The sequence below is a fragment of the Taeniopygia guttata genome, chromosome 5, assembly GCF_048771995.1.
Source record: "Taeniopygia guttata chromosome 5, bTaeGut7.mat, whole genome shotgun sequence".
In the NCBI taxonomy this organism is placed as follows: Eukaryota; Metazoa; Chordata; class Aves; order Passeriformes; family Estrildidae; genus Taeniopygia; species Taeniopygia guttata.
The window spans coordinates 20,458,158-20,486,033 of NC_133030.1; the positions used below are offsets into that span (position 1 = coordinate 20,458,158).

At 46.1% G+C, this 27,876-nt stretch overlaps 2 protein-coding genes and 1 non-coding gene across 4 annotated transcripts in view; all 3 read right to left on the reverse strand.

Annotated features, from left to right (window-relative positions):
• Nucleotides 1-18,563, reverse strand: part of PNPLA2 (patatin like domain 2, triacylglycerol lipase) — a 31,853-nt gene extending 13,290 nt beyond the window's left edge. Inside the window, exons 1-2 of one of the 2 annotated variants that reach the window (XM_072929351.1) lie at nt 18,530-18,563; nt 45-277 (exon numbers count right to left, since the gene is read on the reverse strand). In XM_072929351.1, coding sequence (XP_072785452.1) covers nt 45-277; nt 18,530-18,548 — 252 coding nt within the window. In that variant the 5' untranslated portion in view covers nt 18,549-18,563. 2 annotated transcript variants of the gene reach the window in all.
• Nucleotides 18,564-21,549: 2,986 nt separating this feature from the next.
• On the reverse strand, nt 21,550-26,158 carry RPLP2 (ribosomal protein lateral stalk subunit P2). The gene is made up of 5 exons (XM_030274029.4): nt 26,000-26,158; nt 25,502-25,625; nt 23,769-23,817; nt 22,082-22,180; nt 21,550-21,666 (listed from the first exon to the last, which is right to left on the reverse strand). Exons 2-5 carry the CDS (start codon nt 25,622-25,624, stop codon nt 21,590-21,592), a joined length of 348 nt encoding a protein of 115 aa, XP_030129889.1. The 5' UTR covers nt 25,625; nt 26,000-26,158; the 3' UTR covers nt 21,550-21,589.
• Nucleotides 23,504-23,636, reverse strand: LOC115495691 (small nucleolar RNA SNORA52). Its single transcript, XR_003960993.3, has one exon. It is a non-coding gene; the product is annotated as a small nucleolar RNA SNORA52 (small nucleolar RNA).
• Nucleotides 26,159-27,876: the final 1,718 nt, after the last annotated feature.

The following is a 27,876-nucleotide window of genomic DNA, read 5'->3' on the forward strand; positions in this document are numbered from 1 at the left end:
GCGTGCATTTCCTGCCCAGCCCTCTGCAGTAAGAGTCCATTCACCTGGATCAGTTCCTCCTTGGAATTGAAGTCTGACAGTATCACATTTTCTCCATCAGAGACCCGTGTCAGGGAAATACCCAAACGTCCTGCTGCAACCTCATGCCCATTCTCTGGCACCACCTTGGACAGGGACATCCGAATGGTTTTCACCAAGTTGAAAGAGGGGTGGAGGGGGCCCAAGAACCTCTTCCGGGCTTCTTTTGACACCCGAATAATGCTGGCACCGGCCTCACCTGCAACGAGACAAATGCACCATGAAATGCTACCAAAACCAGTCTTCTCCTTTACAAATCTAGGCACAGAAAAGCCTCAATCCCAGCTTTCCCCAGAGGTTTCTCCCCACTGGCTAATACACAGCTCAACCCAAGAGGTTATTTAGAGGGGATGTTATAGAAGTCATGGAAGTTTACTGTCTTGGCCCTCACACACCCCCATCACAAAGAGCCACCCTCCCCTTACTTATGTTTTATGAAGTCAAGGAAGATCATGTGCATCTGATTAAGGCCTCACGCTGTTTTTTAGATCCTGTTGCACTAGCCAGTGCAGGGCTGGTGAAAACAGACTGAGAAAGAAAACAAGGCTGATACTTCAACAGTTTTGAGCTTATGGATAAATCCACTTCAAAATATATTCCACTAAAACTCTTCTAGTAAACATCTTTTTTTCTGACAGGAAAACAAATTGTCAGTCAGTAAGCAGAAGTGCCAGAACAGGAAAGCTGGTGCTTTCCAGCTAAGTGATCCCAACGTTGCTGTGAATGTCAGCCACATCTCAAATGAGCAGGAGGGACTAATGCTCCATTAGAGAATCAGAGACTTAGTTCCTCTTGCAGAGCCTTTGGCATTCCATCCCTTCCATATCTAATTCCACAGCACTAAACCAGGCCTTGATGGCAAGCAGGATTTGTGGAGGAATGCTTGCTTTACCCTTTCCCACAGTGACCCAGCTGGGTTTGAGGAGACATCCCAGCTGCACAAAAGGGAAGGTATCTGCTAAGCCCATTATCTCAGTCACTAGGAGCTCCATCTGGCAAGCACATCAGAGCTCTCCAATAAGAAAAAAGGGATGGAAGGAAACAAAAATACAAAACTACAGCATCCAGCATGTTGCCCTTTGCACTGACTGACTGCTGCCTCCACAGCCATGTGGAGATAAAATAGTTCCTCTAAGTACTAGCTAATCACTGCATTCCAAAGAGTGTCCCAAACATACATGTGAGAAGAACGAGAGGGGGAGAATTAGAGAAACCAGGAGAAAAGAAACATGCTTTTGCAAATGAAGACTCCTCTTCAATCAAGCTGAAGGTCATTTCATGGAAAAGGACTAAAGACTACCAGTTCAAGCCAACTGGAAGTCCCCTCATTTCGCTCTTCCACTCAGTTTCTCAATTGCAAAAACAAGGCAGCAGAATGAAAGAACTCAAGTTAGACCCAGGTTAATAAATACAATGGAGGTAAGAGCAACAACCCTCAATGCTATGTTGACACATCCCAATCTTTTGCAATACACGTGTGCCAGCAACATGTTTTCCATCAATGCAGCCTGGAAACGTGATTCTGGGCTTAGGAAACCCACCAACACCAGTAGCTCAAGCACAGACAACTGGACCCTTGAACATGACCAGAGATTCTGAGGTCAGGATTTTAGGCACTGTGAGGTAGCAACTTAGTAGAAAAGCCAAAGTTCCCTCTCTGAAGCAATTTTTAGCCCTGTAATCCCAGTCTTCTGTCCTAGAGCAATGTTTAGCAGTCTAATTCTGATCTTACTTACTCAATTAGCAGTAAGCCATTGAGCCCAGCCTGTTTCAGATAGTAGCCACATGATTCAACATCCTTCCCAACATGGAAGAAGTCAGCCCCATAGAGATACACTTTATAATCACTGAGACATTAGCACTCTAAACATCCCCCAAAACACCTTCATGTCTGTCAAGGAGAGGAAAAACACTGAAAGAAACTGCAATCAAGCAAAATAAGGAATCACAGCCCAGTGCCTTAGTCACAGGACCCCATAAAGGAAAATCCTCTGCACCGAGTGCCTTGCAGGGAATTGTTGACTTGGTTGAAACCCCCATTGTGGGGGTGAGTATTGATCATGCAGCTGAGGGGAGACCCCTGTGTACAAAAGCTGTGCTGGGGAGAGTGTGGATTATCCAGGAGATGGTGCTTTCAGGCTTGGCATGTTAGTGTGCAGAAAGATGTGACACCAATACTGAAAACAACTGCAACTAAATGGAGCTTATGACTGTTTGAACAAAAATGTGAGCTGGAAGGGGTTTGGGTTTTTTTTAAGAAAAACAGGAGAGCAAAGTCCTGACTATGCCAGAAAACAGCATTTGAGGGGAATCCCGAGTTGCAGCTGCCTGTTCTACCAGTGTTTCATACCCAAGAGGGCCAAGTGAGATTACTGCTAATTAGCAAGTTCATTCTTTGAATACTTTGTTTGGGTTTTTTTGTTTGTTTTGGGCTCCTTTTATACACGAGTGCATACACACAGGAGCTTTGAGCACTTGTATTTAAAGATATCTGTGATTCTGTTGAACTCTCTGAATCACTTGCACCAAAGCTGGATGTGGAATTGCTCTGTGGGAAGGCATGGGCACAGGGTGATCTGCAGCTTTCCGGGAAATAAGGCCTGCTGAGGGGTCAGCCAAAGAAGCCACGTTTATGTAGCAAGATCCATGACAGATGACAAATCCTCTTGGAAATATATTTGGGAGGAGAGAAAAGAAGTGACAGTGTTTTAATCATGTTACTACCAGAAGTGCTACTCCAGGAAAACCGGCTCAAATTCTGTTTACAGTCCATGAGAGGGAGCAGCTAAATTAGAGGCAGTCAAGAGAGAGAACTCCTACAGGGGTCAGCCAACAGCTCTTTATTATTTCTAGGACTAATCCAGTGCCAAATGCAGCCCTTAGGAAAGCTTCTCATTGTTTTTATGGCTCTAGTGATTCAGAACACAGAGTCATGTGAAGAAGCTGAATTAAATTTTTATTTCCTTATTGAGGTACATACCATGGGGCAGAGGCAATCCCTAATAGTTAGCAGTGTTTACTGTGAAAGCATTTCATTCTTACACTAACCAATTAATTCAACACCTTTCTCTATACAGATTTACTAAGCCAATATGCATCCAAAAAGTTGCATTAATATATGCAGAATATTTCATTTTCATTGGAAAACAAACATTCCCCTTTACCCCCACCCCTATCACTGCCCCACTGGGTGTTGTTATACATAAACTCAAGTACTGCAGGGCTATTGTCCTTATCTGAATTTCAGCTGTGATGACGCAAAGGAGCATCACACAGTTGTGTCCTGAAACACCCTAACATGTCTCTTGCCAGAAAAGAGAGGTCATTTGTCATCTGCAGTGGCTGCAAGGGGCAAGGTAGTGGCACTCATGGGAAAAGCCTGAAGGCAGCTGCTAGGAGACACTTCATTTTTAAGCTATATCAATCCAGCTTCACAGTAGATTATTAACATAGGGTTAGATTGTTCCCTTTAACAACTGACTTTCATCTCTATCAGTCATGCTCAACTCCAAAATAACCCAGTAACTAAGTCTGTACTGCCTGGCATCCCCTGAACTCTAACCTGAAAAGCATTCAAGCAGCACGTGCTATTTAGAACTGTAAAAAAACACCCCAGCAGAGCAGCCTGCTGTTACTCTGCCCCTGGGACAGTAAAGCTGAAGATGGATCACCTAAAACTGTAAGCCAGGCAGCTGGGAAGACCCTTAGCTGCTGCTAAGGGCTCTGGGGTGAAACAGAAAGGCTACTCCAAACCTGTGCAGTGCATGAGGACAAGGACCATCGCAAAGCTTAAACACTGCATGACAGGAGGGGTGGGTGACAAGTGGAGAAGAAGGGTCTCTTCAGACCCACATCTGCAGCAGCAGGGCTTTGGCACCAAGGGCGTCATGATGGTCTTCTGTTAGATCACATGTTAGACCATATCAGTATCTATTTGCCAGCCAGTAAAATCACAGGTGACCCATGAAGTATTTCAAATGGAAACAAGTGCCTAAGACACAGACAAAAATAGGAGCAGAGCAAGCTAAATAGAGGAAAGGGCATTCTGAATAGTCAAGCCTGCAGCTCACCCATGACACTGCAGGTCTCTCTGGAACAGCTCTGTGTCAGCGCAAAGATGACCTGTGCCAGGGACATTCCCACTCCCTGTCTACTGCAACAGTAAATAGGATACAAACTTAAAGGAAAAGTTCTCCAACAGGGATGGAGAGCAAAGGACAGCACAGAGAGCTGGTGGATGTAGGGGTAGCACTCTGTCCTGCCGGCAGGAAGCACAGAGAGGTCACACCCCACACTGCAGATGCCATAACTTGCCTGGACTAGTGGGGCAGACAGGAAACTGCAGATCCTCACTAAACCTGCTTCTCATTCAACTCTAACAAATGCACTCCTTCCTACACATCACCAACTCTCTTCCCTCCTCATTCCCATTACCCAGCTAAGGCTCCAACTGGCCTAACACACCAACAGCTTTGAAAGGAAGCCAACTAGCTGAAGGAAGCACAGGTACCTTTGCTATTCCCCCAGGCCCTGGACAGCCCTATGCCTTGTTAGTTTGGGATCACATGACCAAGCTATTTTGACTGCAAGATTTTCAAGACAGGAGTCCTGCCAGCCCTGTGTACTATAACCAGGGACCTCATTCCAGAACTCCTTCAGTTCTGCTCAGCTCTCTGTTCTCTGTTTGTGTGATACTCAGCATGCATGTCCCTAAAATCTTCACACTTTACTTTCAATGCAGCTGGTTGCTGAACGCTGTTGGAATTGTCATTATCCCACTGGTAGATTCCAGTCTGGAAGAAAATTTAGGAATAGGATGAGTCAGAAGGAATTTATTAGCATGATCTTCCCCAACATTAATTTCTCAGTTGCCTGTCTCTTGGTATTTCAGCTGTTCTGTGCCACATATGTGGAAAAGCTAAAAGTGGGTCTCTGACAATGAGCAGAGGTTTCAGGAGAGCTGTTCCATGTTCTTCCAGGGCACAAATCCTTAAGCTGCTCCAGCTCAGCATGCACAGCTCCTGCACTTGCTTCTTTTCTAAGTATTGAGAGTAAGCAATGCACATGCTTTCCTGCCTGGCCTCTGCCAGGAGATGATCTAATTACAACACATTCCTGTCACCAGCCCAAAAGAAACCCACAAAGCTATAAACAAGAGGCACCAAAACAGAAGTTTTCAAACTGACATCTAGAAAATAATTAACAGAGAACATTACTGGATGTTTCCTCATGAGTAGCTCAGATCATCATAAAGTGCCTATTTGTTCATCCCAAGGAGCAGTGCACAGCAATGTGCCAGTGACCCAAGGACAACCCCAATTCTTGTGGGCACTGACCTCACTTTGTGATAGATCCCACTGCTTGGGTAGACTTCTGTTCCACTTTCCACACTTACGCTGAAGCAATCAGATTTCCACTTATTGTCCCAAGAGAGCAAAAACCAGCCAACATTTCAGCCAAGCTAAACAAAGGCCAACTTATCCTGAATGGGAACCTGACCCAAGATGTTCTCTGATGATCCATCAGAAAGGCTGAAGAGATGTCAAAGGGGGCTCCAAAGACAAATCCATGCCAGCAGGAAATAAAGAGCAATGTTTTACAACCTGCCCTTATTAGATGTACCCCATTGCTGGTGACAGCTCTTTAATTTCCATCTGAAATCCTGGACAGACACCAAAAAGCACTGGCTGTGGAAAGAATATCCCTCACTGGCCAGAAGTTGTAAAACTGCCACTATTTGACACAAATAAAAAACACCCGATTTCAAACATTCAAGGCTGGGGGATGGTAGCTAGCAGTGAAGTCTTCAAAAGCACCAACTCTTTTCTCATCTGTGCACATCCTCCTGTATGCCCGTTCGATTGAGAAACACCATGTACCAGAACAAGCTGTTCCTCTGGGACTTCCTTAATTTTTGTTGTTCTGATGTATATTTTTTATTTTATTTAAGGTCTTCACTCAGTCCTCCTCTCTAACTATTTTGCTGTCAGGTAAGAAACAGTTCAGCTCACTAGGCTCCAGATAAGAGATACAGGAAGGAAACTTTATTTTTGGTGATACCTAGGAAGTAAACATAACTCCCCTCACTACCACACCCACTCAGTTTGCAGACAGTCCTACTGCTTGACCAGCTGTTCCCTGTGGCAAGATCAGGGGCTCTGTGCAGGGATTTAACCTCAATAACTCAACACACAAGCAATTTTGTAAAGCAGAGTTCTTGGAAAGCCTGGCCACCAGCTGTACATAATGGTGTTTCTTCCCCTTTGCTTGGGAATGAGAGGCACTGACACCCTACTGGAGCAACTCCTAGGGATCCCTGTTACACTACAGTCAGCAACATCTATTCTGACCTTACAGGTAGAGCATGTGCAAACACCCAGAGAAAGAGACAGCTGTTCAAGTAAGGCCAGCTCTTGCAGCCAGAGGCAGATACTAAAAGAAGGGCTCAGCCCACACTACCTTCTGGTTCAGATTCTTCACACTCAGCATTGTTTAGACCAGACAGGAAATGTTTGGCCCAAGTCACACTGTGCAGCAGGAGGGCTACGTAAATTCAGATTATTTGCAACTGCTTCAGAACCAGAAGCCTCCCTCTTAACATGTTTGTCCCAAGATGTTTGCTTTTCTATTTCAACTTGGGAAAAAAAAAAAAACAACAAAACAACCAAACCTGTCAGTTATGTTACCTGTTTAAATAAAGCCAAACCAAAACGAGACATCTATCCCATTTGAGCCAAAAGATACGGTTAGTGTGCTCTAGATACCAGTTAATAGATGAACCAGAACTATTGCTACATGCTAGATATGAGGAACGTAAGATGAAGATCTGCTTTTAAGTTGCCAGGTTTTTTACCTCTTGCACAGAGCAGCTCACGAGGCAGCCCACAGTGACTGCCACATGCCCATCCATCAGCTGGTAGCTGCAGGGTAGGACCCTCCTGCAAGCCCAAGTGCAGATGCACCACTCATACCTCACCTTAAGGCCCACTGTTCTGCTTTGTACAGAAGCAAACAGGGAGAGCAGGCATAAGAACTCACAGGCTTGACAATGTCTCTAGCTAAACTTTTGCACTGGACTTGATGAAGTGTTGGCACACCAAAGGCTCACTAGAACTGCTGTTCTGCAAGCTGAGACTTGCTTTGTTTCTGTGGTCAGGACGGGAGCCTTTATTTTTGCAACACAAACTCAAAAAAGCGCAGCTGCCGCTGTGAAACAATCAAAAGGGCAAGAGGCAGCTCAGCAGCCAGCCAGGATCGCTCTGCCACAACCACAACAGCAACACCCACTAGCCTAATCTTTCTCCGCTGTAATGCCCTAATATGAGGCTTAATGCTGCATTTCTGATCATAGCATTAGAGAAATTAAATGACATTACAATGCATGAAAAGGAAAAGCTGCTCAGGACCCTAGGCAAGCTGAACTGAAAGCCATGGTCCTTCTTCATCCATGCATCAATGCCTGTCAATGCTATAGTGCAATTCAGACTGCATGGGATGACAAAAAAAGGGGATTCGCAGACTAGACAAGGTGCAGCTCAGATTCTTGCTGCTCACTTTGGACATGGTAAAACTGAGTTTGAAGCAATTTTTTAAAAAACAAGTACTCATCCAGAGAAAGCTAGTGAAGGGGAGAAACAGACCAAAATCCATGTTGTAATGAGAAACTGCCTTTCTTCTCTGGTCTGCACAGAGGCAGAAGTGGCGGCTTTTGGTACCCATCAGCCTAAGCCCTGCAGAAAGCTTTCCTGTGTACTTCCAGGTGGCAACTGTTTCATGCTCAGAGATGACACCAGAGACACGGCTGGCTCTGACGCACAGCAGCCTTTCTCCCTGTCCTTTCCACTGTACACTTGTGTGACTGCTAAAACCCTAACAGATGAGAGGAACAGCCCTTACACCCTCCACTGGCTCTCAGCCTGCATCACATCAGCTCTCATGCTTACAAGACTCACTAACCACTCCAATCCACACTAAGCACCTGTGAGCGCACTGCCTGCTGGGCCCACTTTGCCCTCCCTTCTCAGGCAGGGCAAATGTCACCTTACATCCCAAACTCTTCCCCACTGGCCCTGGCATAAGCAAGGCAGACTCCAGCAAGGAAGTGAGAATCAAAAGCTTCATTTCCAAAGCAGTCCTCTGGCAAGGGGTGTTGGCATTTTGCTCTAGAATGATTCTCCTTTTGTTGGAGCAGTGTCAGGCAGATCACAAGGTTAGGCAAAAAAATCTAGAAACTGATGCTACGTCTCTCAGAGACATCAGCAGTGGACCCCCAGACAAAACGTGACTGAGGTTCTGAAAACACCTGCATGAGCAGGACAGGAGCTGCTCACAGAGGGCTGCACAAACCCTGGCAGAGGAAAAGCCTCTGCTCCACCCTTCCTACAGGGGTGAGCACACAAACAAGAACAGCAAGAGACATATGCTCAGATAAATATTTGACACCAACTCTTCTGTGTGCAAGAATATGGCTAGTAGTTAAATGCTTCCCTTAAAGATTATTTTACCAGTCCTGCTACGTAAGAACACTAGGATAGATAAATCAATGTAAATCTCTGAATTTGTGCTGACAGGACTCCAAGTTTTTCCATGCATGACATAACTATGGCATGAATCCACACTCTACCTTCATAATACACTGGAATTTTTTTTTTTGCCAGTCCCAGCACTGAATCAGCAGCATTCAATGCAGCCAGCAGGACTGGCCCTTGTAATTAATGTATGTAAAGGATTCCTGATTCATTTACACCCTCAGATGTTCATCTCCTCTATTCAGAATGCTGAACTAGATAATCCACAGGAACGGCAAACTCAGAGATTGCCAGAACCTCCAATGCTACAATGATATTCAATCCTTTAAATCCTAAACCTAAAAAAGGCCTCCAAAACCAATAACCACCCAAACAAACATCAGTGTATGAAGAGGAAGAGCATGATTCATTCTCAGAAGAAATCCTCCAGGCACAGCACAGCTAAAAGCCTGGGAAACAGTGGCAGAAGACACTTCATGAAGCTTGCAGATTGCAAAGGTCTTGTCAGGCAGAAGTCATCATTGGGGATTTGGCCTTTACCTGTACCAGAAAGCATGACCAGATCAGTTCTGGGAGAGTGCAAGAGGGCAGCACAAAGCTCTGGGTTCTAATAAAGCTACCAGCTCCCACACCTGATGTAACACACTGCGCTGCAGATCAGCACAACCCCAGGGACAGGATCAGGCCTGCCACAAGCAGCTGTTGTATCACAAGTGACAAAAACTCGCTCCTCTATTCCTCTGGCCTTTGTGGCTACAAATAGCAGGGCTACAACAATCTCCAGCAAGATTTCTACACTCCCAGGCTCACTAATCGCTTCTCTCCTATGTGTTCCTTGGAAGGGATTTTCTACTGCCTCAGACTCTACCACTTCAAGGACACATTCTGCCTTTTCCCAGGGACATGGACTTGTTTAGGGCCTTCCACATGGAATCATTTCCTCTGCCCCTCCTTTTCACTAGCTCTCACTCTACTTGCTTGATGAGACACACAGCCCAAGGCAAATACACACACAGGCTCTGCTGACTCCCACTTAATTGAAGACACATCCTGACTTTCGCCTCCAGTCCCAAGAACACTTAGCAGAAAGGAAGAGAACAAGTATTCGAGCTGGGCAACAAAAGTGTAGAAGTGCAGAGAATTCAATGGAAAAGTGGCGGCCACTTTGGAATCCAGCCACAAGTAGGGTTTATACTGCAAAGAGGAAGGTGAACAGGAGTCACCCACTCACACTGCTCCTTGGAGTAAGATTCCTGAGCTTTTGCAAAGGTCCTGTAATTAGAAGGCCTACCCATTCCCATCCCCAGAAAGGAAGAATGTTGACTAATTATCATTTCCAGCCCTTCCATGGTCCTCTTCAAGGTCAGAAGAAACTAAACACAGAAGAGGTGGAAATCCTCTCCAGCCAAGCCTGGGAGCATTTCATCTGTGCTTCATGGAGGGCACAGAGAGAAACATGAAGAAACACGGAGTGAGCAGGGGCCAAACATCTGAGTACAATTCCAAGCTCACTGCACTGGAAGGTAACACAGGCCCCCCAACAGACAGGAAACAAGTACCACCAGCTACTGGACATGCAGGCAGAGCTGCTGTAAACCATTGCAGCAGCAGGAGTTTGGAACTGAACGGCACAGCAAGAAACTTGAGGAAGGCCTTTTGATTTATCAGGACTAAGCTTCCAAACACAATCAGTAAGTGGACATAGGACCCTGAAGAATATACAACAGCTTCTCCTATTTTACACAGAGGACTTGCAGTTGCCTTGAAGAGTTTGGGGAGCTAAGAGGCAGAAAGAAATGAAACGGCTCAGACATACTGCAAGCAAGTTCAAGAGACGTGCTGAACCTACAGGTCAGAAGAATGACCAAAGACCTCTTGTGCTGTTGCCAGTGACACTGCACAGCTGCTGCCATGGCTGACAGCAAGGCTGGGCACTGAGCTGCTCTGCACACCTGCTGTCTATGTGGGGTGCCAAAAAAATAAACACATGCCTTGCTAGGACTGTTTTTTGCTAGAAATGGCTCCTTTGCTTCCCTTGCAGTCATCCAATGAGATGCCTGCAAGAACACCTTTCCCTACAGAAGCTTCCTTATTAGAGGCAGGCAGCAGGAACAAGCTCCTTCCCTTCCATCAAGAGGTGCTGCAGCGTGCTCTGGCTGCCAGCTTACTCCTCTGGACACCTGATGCCACAGCCCTGTGACTGCTGAGGGAAGTGATCCAGGCTCAGCAGCTTCTCAGCCAAGCCAGTGAACATTTCCGTCTATGTCAGCATAGAACATCTCCCCTCCACCTCTGTTTCCACCACAGAAAAAAACTTTACCATTTCCAAGAAGCACCAGAAGGTTCCACATTAATTATATCCATACTTCCATGTAAGTGCATAAAGGTGTCTCTCCTTCCTGGGCTGGGGCTATTGATCTCAACAACTTTTTCTCCAGAGAGGGCCTCTGCAGGAGGTACAAGTACAAAGAGGGACCTCACTACTGAGATGCCACAAATGCTACAAAACTTTCCTTTGTGTCCCTGTGGAGATCCATAGTTCTTTTCACATAACCACAGAAGACAGCATCACATATATTTCCCCTAGAATAAGCATCCTGATTCATGCTTTGGCCTGCATAAACTGGCATTGTTCTGAGGATTCCACAGACTCTAAACTGGTTTATTTCCCTCTGTCAGTCTGGAATTTGGTGTTAAGATTACACAAACAGAGAGAAAATAAATCTCCATGACTAGTTCTTAAGCCTTTGCATACACATAATCAAATTGCAGAAGCACAACATTTAAGATGCTGATATTGCTAATTATCTCAGTTTCAAAAGGTTTCGTTCATCGTTCATTGGGCTTTGGTTTTTTTTGGTTTTGGTTTTGTTTTTTTTTTGTTTTTTTTTTTTTTTTTGTTTTTTTTTTTTTTTTTTTTGCTTCTGCTACTCAATGGAAAACCTCTACAGCCAGCACATTTCCTGGTAATCACATGGTGACAGCTGACAAACAAACCCAAATGTCAAATAACTGTTATTTCATCTCACGTCAAGTCTGAGACAGAGTCCTGATTAAGATAGCAATTTCAAATAATTAAATTTAAAAATGCTGTAAACAACCCAGGAAGTGCTCTCCAAAGAGCATCCCAAACAATGCTACTCAATCCAGCAACACACAGCTTCCTTTCTGTATTCTTAGTACTAAAGCATCTCCTCAGCTTGCTTTTTCATTTTCTGTTGAGCTTGTTATGCTTTAGGAGAACAGCTAACTTCAACAGATGGGGTTTGATAGCCAGCTTTGCATTTGACATCCATCCCTTCCCCCCAAAACAGAAACAATTCAGCAGTTCCAACCCACCCTCAGACAGGACTGTCTAGGACAGCATTCACATGCCACACAGACAATTGAGATGCTGTTGGTTAACTATGAGTCAGAGGGACCTTAGTACCAGCTCAAAGACAGCTTTTCAGTGATTACAGCTTCACATCCCATCATTTATTCGGGCTGCTATGCCCCCAAAGCAGGCACAACAAACCCCATACAGCTCACCAAAATGAGATAATTCCAGACCTTACCAAAAATACATTCCCTACTCAGTATTAGGGATGAAAGAATCCTACAATAGCTGCACTTTAGCATTCCTCCTGACTGAAAAAGGATGGTCTCACCATGTCACATAAGCCAATTTTTCTCATCCAGGCTGGTGACTTTCAGGTTTATACATCCTCAAAGCTCCACACCTAGAATTTATGAAAAGCTGCAGGTTTGGAGGTACACACAAAGAGGAGAGTACAATGCCAGCATGAGAACTTTCCAATTGCTTGGCACATAAAGGTGCATTTCCTGGCGTGCTGGACTCCAAGAGCCCCAAGAGATGCTACAGGCATTACAGAGGCTATTTTCCAGAATACCCTTGGGGCAAGAAGCCGTTCATGCCACAACACTGCACTATGCACAATCAAGTAACTTGTAAACACAGGAGACTGCCCAATGCATCTTGATAGCCATACAGATTATTCTAGTGGAAAAACTGCACCGCTTTTTCATGCCAGCAAACAGAAGAACCTCAAAGCTGGGGAGAGAGCACTTCAGATACAGGGCAGCATCACCGCTGTAACCTTGAACAACAAATCCAAGATCCCTACAACTTAATGGTAAAGTGCTTAACCAGAGCTAGGCAAGGTCATATCAGACTGTAAATACCTCCTGATCTCTTATATAAATATAAGATGCCCTGCCTAAGTAATATGCACACCCAATGTTGTTTTCTTTGGTATTCTCAAGCATACCTTTGAAGCCCACATTGTGCTCTAAAGGCTGCAGATCACTTAGTCAGGGCTTTCACTTCACTTCACTTCACTGTCAGCCCATAGCAAAGCCTTCCTGTCCTACACAAATGATGACAGTGAGGTCTTAACTAACAGAGAAGGCAGAATGAGTTCACAGCAAGCTGAACAGATGCAAAGGCCAGAGGGAAAAACTGGGAAAAAAACCACTACATGCGGCCTTATTCTCTGAAGTCAAGGAAGATTTCTGCTCTCTCTGATCAGGGTCTCAAAAGATCAGACTCAAACAAAAACTCCCAAGGAAGAGGCTTTTCCATTCCTCCCCTGCAAGTACTTGTCTCTGCACAGTACAGTCTTGAGTTCACAGGCATGAGGACACTAACTTTATCTACACACAGTCAAATAACCAAAGCTTCTGCAAAATTCCCCCATTTGTCACTCATCAAGAGACACTATTTAGCACTCTAGTTTCACAGAGCAGCAGTTGCCATAGGATTCAAAGCCCATGGGCTACCACCTGCTTTCAAGCAGCACAGCAAACACAGATACTCAGGGCCCTATAAGAGCCTGTATGAGAATGAACTGCTCTCCTAGGTCAGGCTTAGCTGTACCTTCTGCCCAGTCCTCCTTTACCACTATGATTTCATTCTAACCTCTGGACATCTGCCTGGAAGCTGCACTGTCAGAAGGGTTTATAACACGGACAAGGTACAGCGATACCACGGCACAGCCATGCACCCCATGTGCTTTTACTTTCAGAAGTCAACTCTGCTGCCTTAGAGCTGCTCTCTACCCAAGATACATGTCAGTCACGCAGGTGAGTCAGAAGAAAACAATTGCAGAGAAGTCAAACAGAAAACAGAACTGGAATACTCAAGACCCAAGCCTTGGTTAGTTTTGAAGAGCATGGTTTGCCCTTCTTCAGGAAGTAGGTGAATGCTTCCCAGAAGGTGGCCCCTAATCCAGTCCTCTTACACTCCCACTGTACCTCACAGAGAGTGGGGAAACCTATTCTGATTCACAGAAAGCTATCAGGCTGGATGCTTCTCCCAGGGCAGTGCCTGGCACACCATGGATCCTCTGGTCATATAAATAACCAGGACAAAGTAAACATGATAACAGGATTCCTCAGCACTTAATAAGGCATCTGAGCAAGGCAAAGGATTTGAGCACTACCGTCTGCCTGTCTCACACTTGTGCCACGCTTTCGAGTGGCAGAGGGATCACCCGGTTAGGGAACTAACTGGGGAGTCACCTCTTCAACAGAAGCAACAGCAATTAAACAACTAAATCCCTGGCAGCTACCTGCAAATTGACCCCTATACAAGAAGGAATTAGGGATTATTATCCCTTGCCCACAGTAAAAGTTGGCACCAAGGCATCACTACAGGCTTCAAGATCTCAGACTGGCGTCTGAACAGCTGTTAAGAGCTCCAAAAGTTACGGTTGTACTTCACCGGCCATTTCTGTAAGCAAAATGCTCAGGAAGGGAAACTTCAAACCTAACTACACAGAAAATGCTAACTTTTGCTGCATGAGGCTACATCTCAAAATGGAGTGTCGTGGAAAAACACCTGTCAAGGCGAGAGAACTTCAAGCAATAAACAGCTCTGGCTGCCCTTAGCTCTAGGAGAGGCTCATAATTCTCTGAGATGAAATAAATATAACTGATTGTCTCACACCACAATCCCTTTTCAAGCTTAAGAAACTTTTCTGCATTTGTTATCCTCAACGTAAAAGCTTCCAAGTACAGAATCTAACACGTGCTCGTTAGCTCCCTCCCATATGTAAAATGACAAAAAAGCCAGGAGGCACCACAGACCATTTTTTTCAGCTGTTCCCCAGGCATAGAGACACACAACATACATTGTGTGCTTGCTTCAGAGATAACATTTTGAGGTTATTCTATAACTTGAAAACAGAGATAAAAATCTAGATAACTGGAGATCTAGCTCTTGCAAAAGGCAAGATCCCAAGGAATAACACTCTTCCAGAAATAAACATGCAGACTGAAGGCTGTGCTACTCAGAGATGCTGCCCGGCTCCCACGTGCACACGCAAACCCCACGTCTCCATCTCCAGCCGCTTCACCTCCCGTTCACAGCCACAGAGGCCAGTGCCCACACGGCGAGAGGCCCCTCTCCTCACCCAGACCCCAGCAGAGCTACTCCCAAGCAAGGCAAACCCACAAACGGAGCGCAGCTATGCACGTCTGTGCGGGCGGGTGTCAGAACAGGACCCTGCGCTGCCTTCCCACCACCGGGGCCTCCCTGACCTCAGCCACCCGCCAGGGGCCGGGCCGGGGGAAAGGCCTTAAAAACAAAGCGCCGCTCGCACTTCGGGAGCAGGCGGGCGCAGCGCTATTTACATGCACATACATATATACACCCACATCCCCTGGCTGCTGCTCCAATTAACAAATCAGCAGTAACGAAGGGAAGAGGCGAAGGAGCGCCGGGCTCGGCCCGCGCTTACCGAGGCAGGCGCCGCTGACGAGGGCGGTGGCGGTGAGCGCCCCGGCCGAGGCGCCGTACACCTTCTTGGCGTTGGCGACCAGGAACGGGGCATGTTCCTGCAGGCAGCTGGCCACGCCGACGTGGTACACCCCCAGGAAGCCGCAGCCGGCGAAGGAGATATTCCAGGTGGAGTCCAGCGGGAACATGGCCTCCGCGCCCCGCTGGGGCGGAGGCTGCTGCAGGGAAGCAGCAGCAGCCGCGGAGGAGCAGTGAAGCCGCGGGTCTCTTCCCGCAGCGCCTCGGGACGGGCGGGATGGGCAGAACAGCCGGGAAGCGCTGCGCTGCCGAGAACGCGAACTCAGAACACGGCAGGTTCGCCGCTAGCAGAGCGCCGCCGGCTCCCACTTTTATACGCCGAGGCTCCGCCCCCGGCATGGCCGCCGCCCCTCGGCAGCCCCGGCGGGGCGGGACCGCCCGGCCCCCCGCCAACCCTTCCTCCGGTGAACCCCGCTCCGGCCCGGGGCCGCTGAGGGAGGGGACACTGCCGCCCGGCCACGGCAGCCGTGCCAGCTTCTCGGAGCGAGAGCTGCCTCTCCCTGTCCCGGGACAGCAGGCTGTCCTTCCCTCACGGAACATCCTGATTCTTAGCGTCTGCTCCAAGTCCTCGGGGTTTCCTCTGTTTTTCAGGGATCGGGCAAGAAGCGTGAGAGAACAGGTAAAGCTTTCCCGTTTCACAAAAAGCTGAGGCACGTCTTGTCACAGCAACAGGGCAAGAACTGGGAAAAAGGTAATCTTCCTGTCCCCCTTCAAAACTAAACAAATCAAGTCCGGCTCCTGGACCTGCACAGGACGTCCCCAAGAATCACACCATGTGCCCAAGAGTATTGTCCAAACACTTCTTAAACTCTTGTTAAGGCTTGTGTTGTGACCACTTCCCTGGGGAACCTGTTCCAGTCCTCATCCACCCTCCGGGGTAAGAACCTTTTTCTGATATCCAACCTAAACCTGCCCTGACAGTTTCAGGCCATTCTCTCCAGTCCTGTCACTGGTCACCAGAGAGAAACGATCAGTGTCTGCCTCTTCTCTTCATGAGAAAGTTGTAAACTGTTGTATACTAATCACCAAAATACACACAGTTGCTTACCTTTTCTCAACACTTTTTTCTCCACATGCCTCTAAGTTCACCAAAATGCTTACATTTAGTCAGGACAACTGTGATTTTCAGCAGTACTTTGCACAAAGTCACCACAGAGCAGTGCTGGGTGAGAGGGCAGTGCTAGTTGATCATCAAAATAGATTTCAGAAGCTGTAAAGATCCCCTTGCCATAAACAATACAGACTACAGTCATCCAAATTATTAGGTAAGTATGAAAGTTTACAGAGACATCAAAAAGATCAGCATAGCAAGAGAATGAGCTGCTCTACTCAAAGCTAGGAAGCAAGATGAGCAGGAGGGAGATTTGAGGGATACAAAACAAAAAGCATACATTTTTAATGGAACCAACATAGGGCAAAAAGCACTTTCCGCCAAAGTTTAAAAAACTACTTCATTAATCTTGGCATAAAGTAATTAGAATTAGTTTTCTTATTACTGGTCAGAAGTTTCTCACTTAGGATAGTGTTAAATGTGTACTTAACAACTCTTTCACCATTTATGCTAGTGGAGGTCATCCAAGCGGTCCCTCTTCCTGTTCCTTCCACTCCAAACATCCTTTCAAATTATACGAGGGAGACTAATACCCTCCCTAAAGAGTGGCCACCAGGTTGCAAGAACAGCTGTTTAATGCCTCAGTCTACTGCCTCACAGTCATGTGACGGAAGCTAAATTCAGCAGGTAACCCTTGCATAAGTCCAATATTTGAGTTCAAGTTATACATCATACTCTACAGACAGAGCACTTTTTCATTAAGTGTTTGCCCTTTGCTTTCATCAGACAGGCAAGAACACAGCTTTATCTTTCTTTCAGATCCTGCCCCCAAGCCCACCATCTTACCTTAATTCTCTCCCCATACCCTTTTCTCCCTTCCTCTCATACCTCTAGTTGCTTTTGTAATTTCCTTCATCTCCCATGCATTTGGTGTGGTTAAGTAACCCTTGTCAGACCTCATCTCCACCTGGAGAGGGGAGCCCTGGCACAACAGAGCCATGACTCTCTTACAGGCCCTTAACACCAAGGCCATCATGGAGCTTCCACCCTATGCTTCAGGTGACACAGAAAGGTATTTTCATGTAGTCAACCCCAAGGGAAACATTGTGTCTCCCCTTTTCCAGAACAGGGATTATTCCACAGAAGAACTGGTCACTGGGCTGTGACTTGAGCAGAAGTCTGTGGCAAAACTGATCACTGAACCTTGTCTGCTGATACCTCCCAAATACTTGTAACCACAAGAACATCTTCATTCTGGAGCCAGCACTGCTCCCTCTTTTTCCAGCATTTCACAAGCCTTAATGTTCCTAGCGTGCCTGGAAAATAGAAACAACAATGCTGCGACAATGCTGGAGTTAGTTTCACTTGATTTCCCAACAGCAATCTCATCCTGAGTTGTTTACATCACTCTGCCTTGGCCCTCAAGGTTACTTATTTGAGGAAGTTAATGCTGCCCTGTTGAAACAGGTCGATTAAATTAACCATGTGAACGCTAATCTCTTGTGGAATACTGCCTTGGCACTGGCACTAGCAAGCTGACAAACAAGTGTGCTTTTCTCAAAAATAAATTAACCCTCAAAACTAATCTCTTTCCCCCCATTAAGAAAGTGCTACAGTTCTGCTATTGCTCACAATGCAGCAGTAAGCCAGATCAGCAAGATTTACTAAGGCAGCTTTTCCTGTGTGTCAAACTCCAACTGAAACTCTTCAAATCCACTTGTGCCCCTACAAGCTGAGATGCCACGGAGACAGTTTCACATGCAATCTCTTCTTGTTATATTTATTTTCTAGTCTAATGAACGGTGAGCTGTTAGTACCTACAAGATAATAACATACAGGCTAACAATCTCTGCTTTTTCAGGCAAGACATTGTGTTTCGGCAGTCATTGGGAATTCAAGGGAAAATGAAAGGCAGCCTGTTACAATATTGATTTCAGAATGCTACTTTAGTATTGTTGTCCATAGTGAGCAAGAAAAGCACACCAGTCATGAAGTTCAACCCTAGTGCTTGCAACATCATTGGAAAACCAGAGTTAAATGTCTTTTTCTTACCTGTGATGTTTGTGTACATCAGGTCATTCTATGGCAGACTCTTGGCACTTGCTTCATAGGAGCATGTCCTGAGGCAGAGGAGCAGTCTTGCTCTTTTGGGACTGAATTTTTCTTCTAGGAAAGGTACTACAGACATCTCTGCACCTACGTAAGTCGAACCTACTGAGTTCAGCAGGCCTGCCTGCATATAGCAGCTTGCAAAACTGGGCCTTGGTAGTAAGAGTGAAACCAGTTGAGAGTGGCCCCAGGGGGCCATTGCTTATTGCTTTACAGTAGTGTCCAGGACATTCTCCCTGCTTTCCAAGTAGTGGAGATACCTCATCCCTCTCCCTGGTCCATGGTGCTTGTAAGGAATGATTTTCAGTGAGAGCTGATTTGAGACAGCACAGCATTTGTGTACCAGTGAGGAAAGCCTGCACATTTCAATGTCAAGCCTATGACTAAATCACTCTCCCCTGCTGTCAATTTGGTAATGATCAGTTACTAGTGTAATCTCCAGGCACAAGACTATTTCTCCCATTCTCTTCAATGCCCTTGAGTCCATCTTTCATGAAAAAATCAGGAAAAATCTCTAGCTAAACTTGATTCTGTAAGTGGGACGGACTAGGTCACAAGTCTAAGTCTTAGCAGGCACTAGCGTCCTCTCAGAGAATCATGGAATACAATGCACCCACCCCACCAGTATCCTTGTCTTTGAGAAATCTGAAAGGGCATCACAGAGACTTGAAAATTCAGAACAGTGACACCAGAGCAGAAGCAGGGATCCCATCTCCTTCACAGCTGAAGCTCATTGATATCAGAGGAACAGAGTGAACTCCATGCAGAGCACCAAAAAAGCATGCAATAAGCGCCCAGGCACATCACTGCTCATGTACAAAGCCATAAGGTGGCAACAGTTTCATAAATAGGTAAAGGGAGGACTAAACTTAGTAAGTTTGATTTTGTATTCAGAATGAATGTTCACTATGCAGAGTTTTTAGCATATTCTGCAAAATGTATGTGAAATCTTGGAGGAGAGCCGAGCCATGCCCTGACCTTCTCAAGAAAAACCTATGAGGTGGTAATGTTACATTGACTCCACTACAGTGGCACTGTAACGAGAGCTCTATTTTCAGTGCTTTCCCTGAGCTGCCCCCAGAAGTTTTTTCTCAGAACAGTTTATCAATGAGCTGTCCTTTTTCTCAGCGCAGGTTAACTGACAATGAAAATCATGCACTTTCGCAAAGGACTTTAAAGGTTGTAAGAGTACAGCCACTGCAGGATCAGGCCCATAATTCAAGGTTCAAAGGTCATATAAAGAAGATGAGAAAAACAGGATGAAAAAAATAAGTTAGTCTAGATGCAGTTATACTCCTGCCCTCATCACAGTAGCCAGCAACTGGCACTACAGGTTTGTTTCATCCCATGAGCCTGGGTACAGCAAACTCATGGAATAGCTCAGTGCCATTCAAAAGAATTCCTTTGTGTATGGAAAAACCCTACTAAGTGGTGTGCCAGGGCAATCCCTTCCTGTGTAAACACTGATGGTGCTCTTGAAGCAGCAAAGCAAAGCACTACTGGGGAGGAGGGAGGCACCTCTCAGTAAAACAACATCCAAAAGCCACTATTCTTCAGTGACCTAAAATGGAGAAATCACCAACAAAAAAGCAAGAGCCCCCATGCTCCCATGGCTGAACCACTGTCTTTAACAGGTCTGACAGCGAACTATGGTGAACAATGAATGGTTTCCCTTACTACCAGATCACCAGGCTGGCACTTAAGAGACTAAGTAGATGAAAGGTATTGGCACTGTTACTTCCTGCACATTTTCTGGCTCCAGGGAGAGAAGGCCAGTAAGGGTTAGTTGCTTAAATCATGGCCATTTTGAGGCTCTAACTTCCAACTGCTCTTTTGCTTTGCTGTGAAGTATTGATTGTTTTCTCAGTACACCAGAGAGATAAAATAGGTTTTCCTACTTGAATTTCACCATCTCTACTCCCAGAAGTACTTGCCATGCTTTGTCCAATGACTCATATGAACACAGCTGTATCAGCGATTGCTTTTCCCCAAAAACAACTACACTAGAAAAGATACTCAGTACACTCTCTGCAGGGATATCTTTTTGACTCTACCTGCGCAGACTTTATAATGGGAAGATCACCACACATGCAATTTGTACTCTACCTACACTGACAGATGAGGATTTCCACAAGAAACCACGTTGCCTTCTAAAACACTGTCTTATAGACACTTGATAAATAAAGCAAAATTTTCCTTCCTCTCAAGTTGATACGTTCTTCTTGGCATGCCAAATATATTTCAGTTCTCCAGAAATACCATTCTCATGATTCTATGTTCAGATCAAGGTACAATTTATGTCCTGATAGCCCAGAACAGCCATTCCACATGAAGGGCACCTCTGCATTGATCTATGTCCTATGACAGCAGGATGCAGTTAAGGGTTTTTTTTTGTTTGTTTGTTTGTTTTTGTTTTTTTTTTTTTTTCTGGTTAAACTGTTAAGCATATGGATGTGACAGGAAATCCTAGTCAACCATTTTATCAGTGTTGTCCCTAGATCTTGGAAATCTGACAGAAATGAAATTGGTGCTTTTAAATATTTAAAAACCAAATTATTATAATTAGCTCTAAAATTATGTTTCTGGCCTAATTCAGGCCTGCTGTTCATTCAGTTTCACATTTTGGAATTGAATAAACAGATTCTGGAAACCAAAGTCCTTTTATTGCTGAATAGAAGAGCTTCTTCACTGAGTAACCGAGAGCAAAATAGAATGGAGAAGGCTAACGTCAGGAAGATTCAGTTTCCACACACTGTTTAAGAAACAGCAGTGTCAAAACAAGCATCCAGGTTCACACAAGTTTTGCCACTTTCTCAGTACTCTCAGAGCTGAGTCCTACAGCCTGTCAGAAAATTCACAAACCTATTGCAGACAGAGATAAAAATCAAAGCTGTCTCAGAGCAATTTCAAGAATAGCTGAATCCAAGAGCACTTGCATGGTAATAATAATAAACACAAAAACATTTAAAACAAAGAATTTAATAACTTCTCTATAACAAATAATTAATCAAAGAGGCCGAATCCCATGTCATCATCAGATTCTTCTGATTCCTCCTTCTTCTCTTCTTTCTTCTCCTCAGCTGAAAAAAAAAAAGACCAAGTGAATAGCTAGTATTAACATTGCACCACAGATTTTGAAGACACAACTTTTGGCGTTCTCAGCTCCCCTGCCTACTGGTATTGGAGCCTCCAGGGTTCATCTCATTCCCTTTCAGCAACCAAGTAACACTGAACAGATACAGACACTACTGTTGCAGGAATGCACTTTACACCACCAAGTCTCTTGGATTCTCTGTTTTAAGCAAGACCAATCCTAAGACAGACAAAGAGCAAATGCTTCTGACTGTCCAAAGGAAAAGTAACTGTTCAGCTGACAATTCCATCACCTACTGAACTGCTGAAGTGGAGAAGCCCTGAACTGTTGACTCAGTTGTTAAGCTGTTACCAGTGACAAAAGGAGTTGCCCTGGAGCCACGCCTTTCCACCCACACTCACCGGCAGCAGGGGCAGCAGCTGCGGCAGGAGCAGCAGAGCCCCCTCCAGCAGAGACTGCCACGGCTCCCCCAGCCGGCATGCTGGCAAGTTTTCCATTGCCTGAATGGGACACAAGAGAAGGTATTTATTTACATGCTCACCCCAGGCACAGAACTTAGAGGAAATTGAAGAGTGCAGGAAAAAACAGATCCCGTCTCATGGACTGAACCTGTCACTATCTGCTGAAAGGAACAAGAGGCTGCATCGATGATAAATACAAACTGTTCTGTGAAAAACACTCAGGAATTTTAAGATTCAGAAAAGCTTAACCCACAAACACTGGCAGCATATTATTAGTAAGTTTTCTTCTGTTTGCAAAGTCCCTGTCTTTTTTCCAAAAGCTGTTATAAGAATAGCAGCAAGCACATCCAATTTCACACACCTACATTGTTCTCTGAATACAGCACAGCAGCCCAGGAAGTGATAATGTACCTCAAGAGTAACATAATGGCAACACTGGCTTCCCCTGCTCCTTTTTTTCCCCCTTTAAGGGTAAAGAGTACTCTGAGGGCATAACTGGATCACACTTAGAGGAGAGAAAGGGAAAGATTGATTTATTTATGGCAAAGAGTACAGTATTATAAACAAATTCCTCAGCACCCTATGAACCCTATTGCATCTCCTTTGAGATTTCTGATTTCTGCTTGTATTTGGAAAGCCAGCTAGTTCTCTGGCCTCTTGCCTTTCACATACCAAGGCTCCCTTGGCATTCAAAGGTCACGTACACACTATGTTTGTCTGTATTCCAGTTTCTGAGAATCAGTTTCTAAATAATTCCCTGTTACTTCAAGATCTAATTAAACTAGCAAAGTAAACAAACATGTTTCATATGCATGTATGTTCTAAGAGACAATTTATTTAAAGTATTACAGAAAGAGACAGCATAAGTGTGTTGTAACCACAAGTATAATAGCTCTCTTAGGTCTTTCAAACCACATGGATAGAAATGTCCAGTGCCTACGCCTGACAGCAAGGCCAGGCAAAGTCCTGGCTACCTTTAAACAAAAATGCCTGCATATTCCCTTGTGCCTATAGACTTACAAAAAATAAAAATTCATTAATCAGAAACCTTTGCACTACCCCAGCCCTGCTTTACTTCAGCCCTATGACCCAGTCAATTAATGTAAAAAGTTCCAGCCTCAGTAAGAACACAAATTTCTATGGAAATCGGCCCTCGGAGTTCTGTCTCAGGGAGAAGGAAATGCTGAACTCTGAGAGCTCTATAAGAGATGTGCACTGGAGAGGCTTGTGCTCATTGCAGAGGGTGGAGCTTCACCCCAATGCCAACTGCCTTTCCTCATGCTTTACATCACTGGTGCACACAACTGGGTAAAACACAAAACATCTCCCAGAGACCCCGAAGGACAGCTCAGTCTCTTATCAACATGTCCAGAAAACTCCATCATGAGCAGACTACCAGTAAGCTCATACATGCTTCAGTTCTCCAGTTTAATGTGGTCCACAAGCGAAACCCAGCAGGTACTGGCACTGACCTGCAGGGAATTAGAATGGACCTGATCCCACTCAATTCAGCTGTGATCCATGATGCTGAACAGAGAGTCTGTGACTTGGCAGCAGTTCCATACTCTCAGATCTAGGCTATCAAAGTAACAGGAAATTACCTGGGTCACTTGAAGACTCTACTTACCCTGGGCAATTACATCTTCAATATTTTTTCCATTCAGCTCACTAATAACCTGTAAGTTAAATTTAGAATGTTAGAGTTTCCAAACAGCATAAGAATAAGCTGCATATTTAGCCCCAAAATTCCTTACTTCTCAGTGCCAGGAATAGAGCACTGACATGAAAATTTCAGCTAAGTCCTTAATACTTTAAGCATTTTCATGAAATCTGTTACTGAATTCATAATTAATCCAGTGACCTTGAAAAAAAGGATACAGAGATGTGCAACCAATTAGGAAGCCCCACCAACAGTGTAAGTCGCTGAGGGACTGTTTACATTTCTTGCTTAATGGCCCCGGGGAGGCTCTGAAGCACTGGGTTCTGGACCCAAAACCACAAGGTCCCATTCCTAGCTGTACCAAATGTTAAAATCCAAGCTACTGTATCCTTGCCCTGGAACACAGAGTTCCAACTTTAATTTTAGGACCATTGTTGTATAACTAAGGATGACAAAAGCAAAACAAAAACCCCAAAACTGCTAAAGCAAGCACTTAAAAACACTGCTCCAGAACTTACTGGTGAGTTTCAGGTATCAGGAGTCAGTGGCCAAAGCTAAAGGACTTCAGCCAAGAGCTTTTTAACAGGTACCTTCTGCTTATACAGAGCATGGGATGTGTGAAATTATGTGCCTGCATGACTGCTCCATCCAGGAGAAAGGTGCTTCTAAGACTTCACTAGATTTACACAGGCTTAAGATACAGACAATCCAAAAATTAATTATGACCAAAACAAATTCCATAACAGCTTTCCCAATATTGGAGGATCAGAGAAAGCAATTAATTTATTAAGGTATTAAACCTAAAGGAACCAAAACCAAAAGACCTGGCACTTAAACAGGAGCATCATGAGTTCAGACCAACAATCCAAATCATTGTAAGGATGCTGTCAGCTCAACCAACCCACTGTCTCGCTGGGTTTATGGTAAAAATACTGGGAAAATAGTTTCTTTTATACCTTTACATCTCTGGAAACACTTCACATAGAAGTATGTGACAAGTGATAAGATCATTTTATTGGTTTGTTTTGGTTTTTTTTCCATCACCAATGATTTTTAGGGCCACAATGTTGAAGATCTATTATATCACAAGAAACATTCTAATGAAGATAATCTTTAGAAGTCTGTTTTTCAACACAACCACTTTCATAATAATTTCTAAAATCTCCCTACACATTATCCTCAAATACCTTTAATCTCCATGTTAGGATTAACCTATATTTCTTAGTGAGGAAACAAATGCTCCTTTGCAGCACAGCAAAGAATGTATTACTGAGCATCAGGCCTTCAAAAGTGTTAGCTCTGACTCCATACTGACCAAAAATAAGAAGTGAACCTTCAGTGCAGGCTATACACGATGTCAGAACATTTTCAGTGCATCCTTATATGCAGCCATCACCTCAGTGAAGATAATTAGACTGAACTACCAGAAGTCAGTAACAACTGACAGAGACCTTTGCAGAGGCATTGAATACATTCAGTATCTTTGCAGAGGCATTGAATAAGAAAGCCAGACTTTCAACAAAAGTTGTAAAAACTTATGATGGGCTCCGCAGAGATTAGAAATCACACTGCTAAGGGTCAGCAAATGTCTGAATAGCATAAGAGCAGACCAATAGGAGGCAACGGGAACACTGAAGCAAAGGAAACAGCTCCAGTGTGTGGTACTGGCTGGGACATCTGGAATTAAGAGGCAACGCCACCTTGTTCATGCGTTCATCGTCCGTCTCGATGCCGACGCTGTCGAGGATCTTTTTCAAGTCCTTGGACGTGGGGGACTCGTTGCCCCCGAGCACGGCGAGCAGATAAGCTGCGACGTAACGCATCCTGCGAGACAGGAGAGCAGAGTTCCGGCACGGCCGAGCTCCGTACGCTCGGAGGCGCTCATCCCTTCTCCCTCCGAGCCACAATCCTTTGGCTCCGCTTCCAGAGCACCCGCGCCCGCCAGGCCGCGTCCCGAAGAGATAACGAAGGGGCAGCGCGGCATTGTCCCTCCGGCGTCAGCTCAGCCCGGCCCGTCCCTCCACCCGTCCCGGCCCGGGCGCAGGCCGGGAGAGCACATGGCCGCCGTCCTCCCCTCCTACCCTCCCCCCCCCCCCCGCCCCGAGTGATCCGGCCCGAGCCCCGCGCGGCGGCGGCGGCTGGCGCGGGGGGGGCCGGACGGCACCACTGCCGCGGAGGGGGGCGCGGCGCGCGCTCACCTGGGCGGCGGCGGCGGCGCGGGACGGCGGCCTGGGACGTGCGCGCGCGAGGCCAGGCGGCGGCGAAAGGAAAGGGCGGGGCCTCGGCAACGCCTTCTTCCCGCCACCCCTCAACAACGAGCGCTGCCATTGGGCCGCACCGGCGGGCAGCGCGCAGGCCAATGGGGAGCCGCGGGTGCGGCAGCCGCCAGCGCGGCCGGTGGCGCATGCGCAGAACTCGGGTTGCCCGCCCTGGGCGTGTTGCGCGGCCTTGCTGTGTGTGCTGGGATGGCTGTGGTTCCCCAAAATCACGGAGTCACAGAGTGAATGAGACTGGAAAACACCGCTGCGGTCATCCAGGCCAACCTCTGACCGAATGCCACTCTGTCAGCTAGAACATGGCACTGAGTGCCACATTCAGTCTTTCCTCGGATACCTCCTGCACCACCAGCCCCGGGCAGCCTGTTCCAATGCCTGACCATTCTTTCTGTGGAGAAATTACTCCTGATGTTCAACCTAAACCTCCCCTGGCACAGCTTAATACTGTCTTCCAACTCTGGAATCCTGCCCTGCCCTGCCCTGGCAGGGTCAGCACAATACCCTCTGTTTGTCCCATCAGTTGGGTTCTGCCTCCACGTGCACGTCAGGCACATCCACACACAGTCTTCATATTTGCTTATTTTGTATCAGTGCAGAGATGGGCAGTGGGTGATGAATCCAGAAAGCCAGTGCCTGCCTCTGCATTTCTTCATAGAAAGGGTGGTCAGGCAGTGGAAAAAGCTCCCCAGGGAGGTGGTGGAGCCATTGTCCCAGAGGTGTTCTGGGAACAGCTGGACATACTAGTTAGCTTTGGTCTAGTTGTCACAGTGGTGTTTGGTCAGTGGTGGAACTTAATGATCTTGGAGTGGCCGGCAGGATTAGGGAAGTGATCATCCCTCTGTACTTGGCACAAGTGAGGCCACACCTCGAGCCCTGTGTGCTGTTCTGAGCCCCTCACTTCAATACAGACATTGAGGTGCTGGAATGTGTCTGGAGAAGGTCAATGGAGCTGGTGAAGGGTCTGGAGCACAAGTCTGGTGAGGAGCAGCTGAGGGAGCTGAGGGTGTTTAGCCTGGAAGAAGGAGGCTCAGGGGTGACCTTAGCACTCTGTACAACCACCTGAAAGGAGGCTGTAGAAAGGCAGGGGTTAGCCTCTTCTCCCAGGCAATTAGCAACAGGACAAGAGGATATAGCCTCAACTGTGTCAGGAAAGGTTCAGCTTATACATTTGGAAGAATTTCCTCACAGAAAGGGTGATTAGACATCGAAATGGACTGCCCAGGGCAATGGTGGAGTCACCTTCCCTAGAGGTGTTTAAGGAAAGACTGGATGTGGTACTCAGTGCCATGGTCTAGTTGTCATGGGTTGGACTGAATGACCTTGGAGGTCTTTTCCAATCTGAATGGCTTGGTGGTTCTGCGAAATACCTCAGCTCCATGTGTGGATCGGCTTCTTGCACACTGGGTGACAGAACCCGCTTGTGGGACAGCACACTGAGGCAGGGCTCTGTGCAGGAGGGACAGGGCTGCCGTCCTGTGCTGGGAGGCTGGGAGGTGGTAATCCATGGCAAGGTCTCGCCATGGGATTATGGGCGTCACCACCTGTGCTTGTTCACTTGATTTCCTGCACTGAGGAAATGAATAGAAGTAAAAAGTTAACACTGTGCTGAAAGCCATTGGACCCAAACAAACCAGGAGTGCTGGTTCAGCAGCAGAGCTGTGTGTGGGCTGTGGCTGTCCCTGCCTTGCTGCCCTGGGGGTGCCCCAGAGATCCCCAGTGTTGGGGCTTCTGTGCTAGTTCAGGTGCTCTCAGAAAACAACCAGACTCAGAGTGTTACAGCTGAGCCAGAGCCTGGAGCA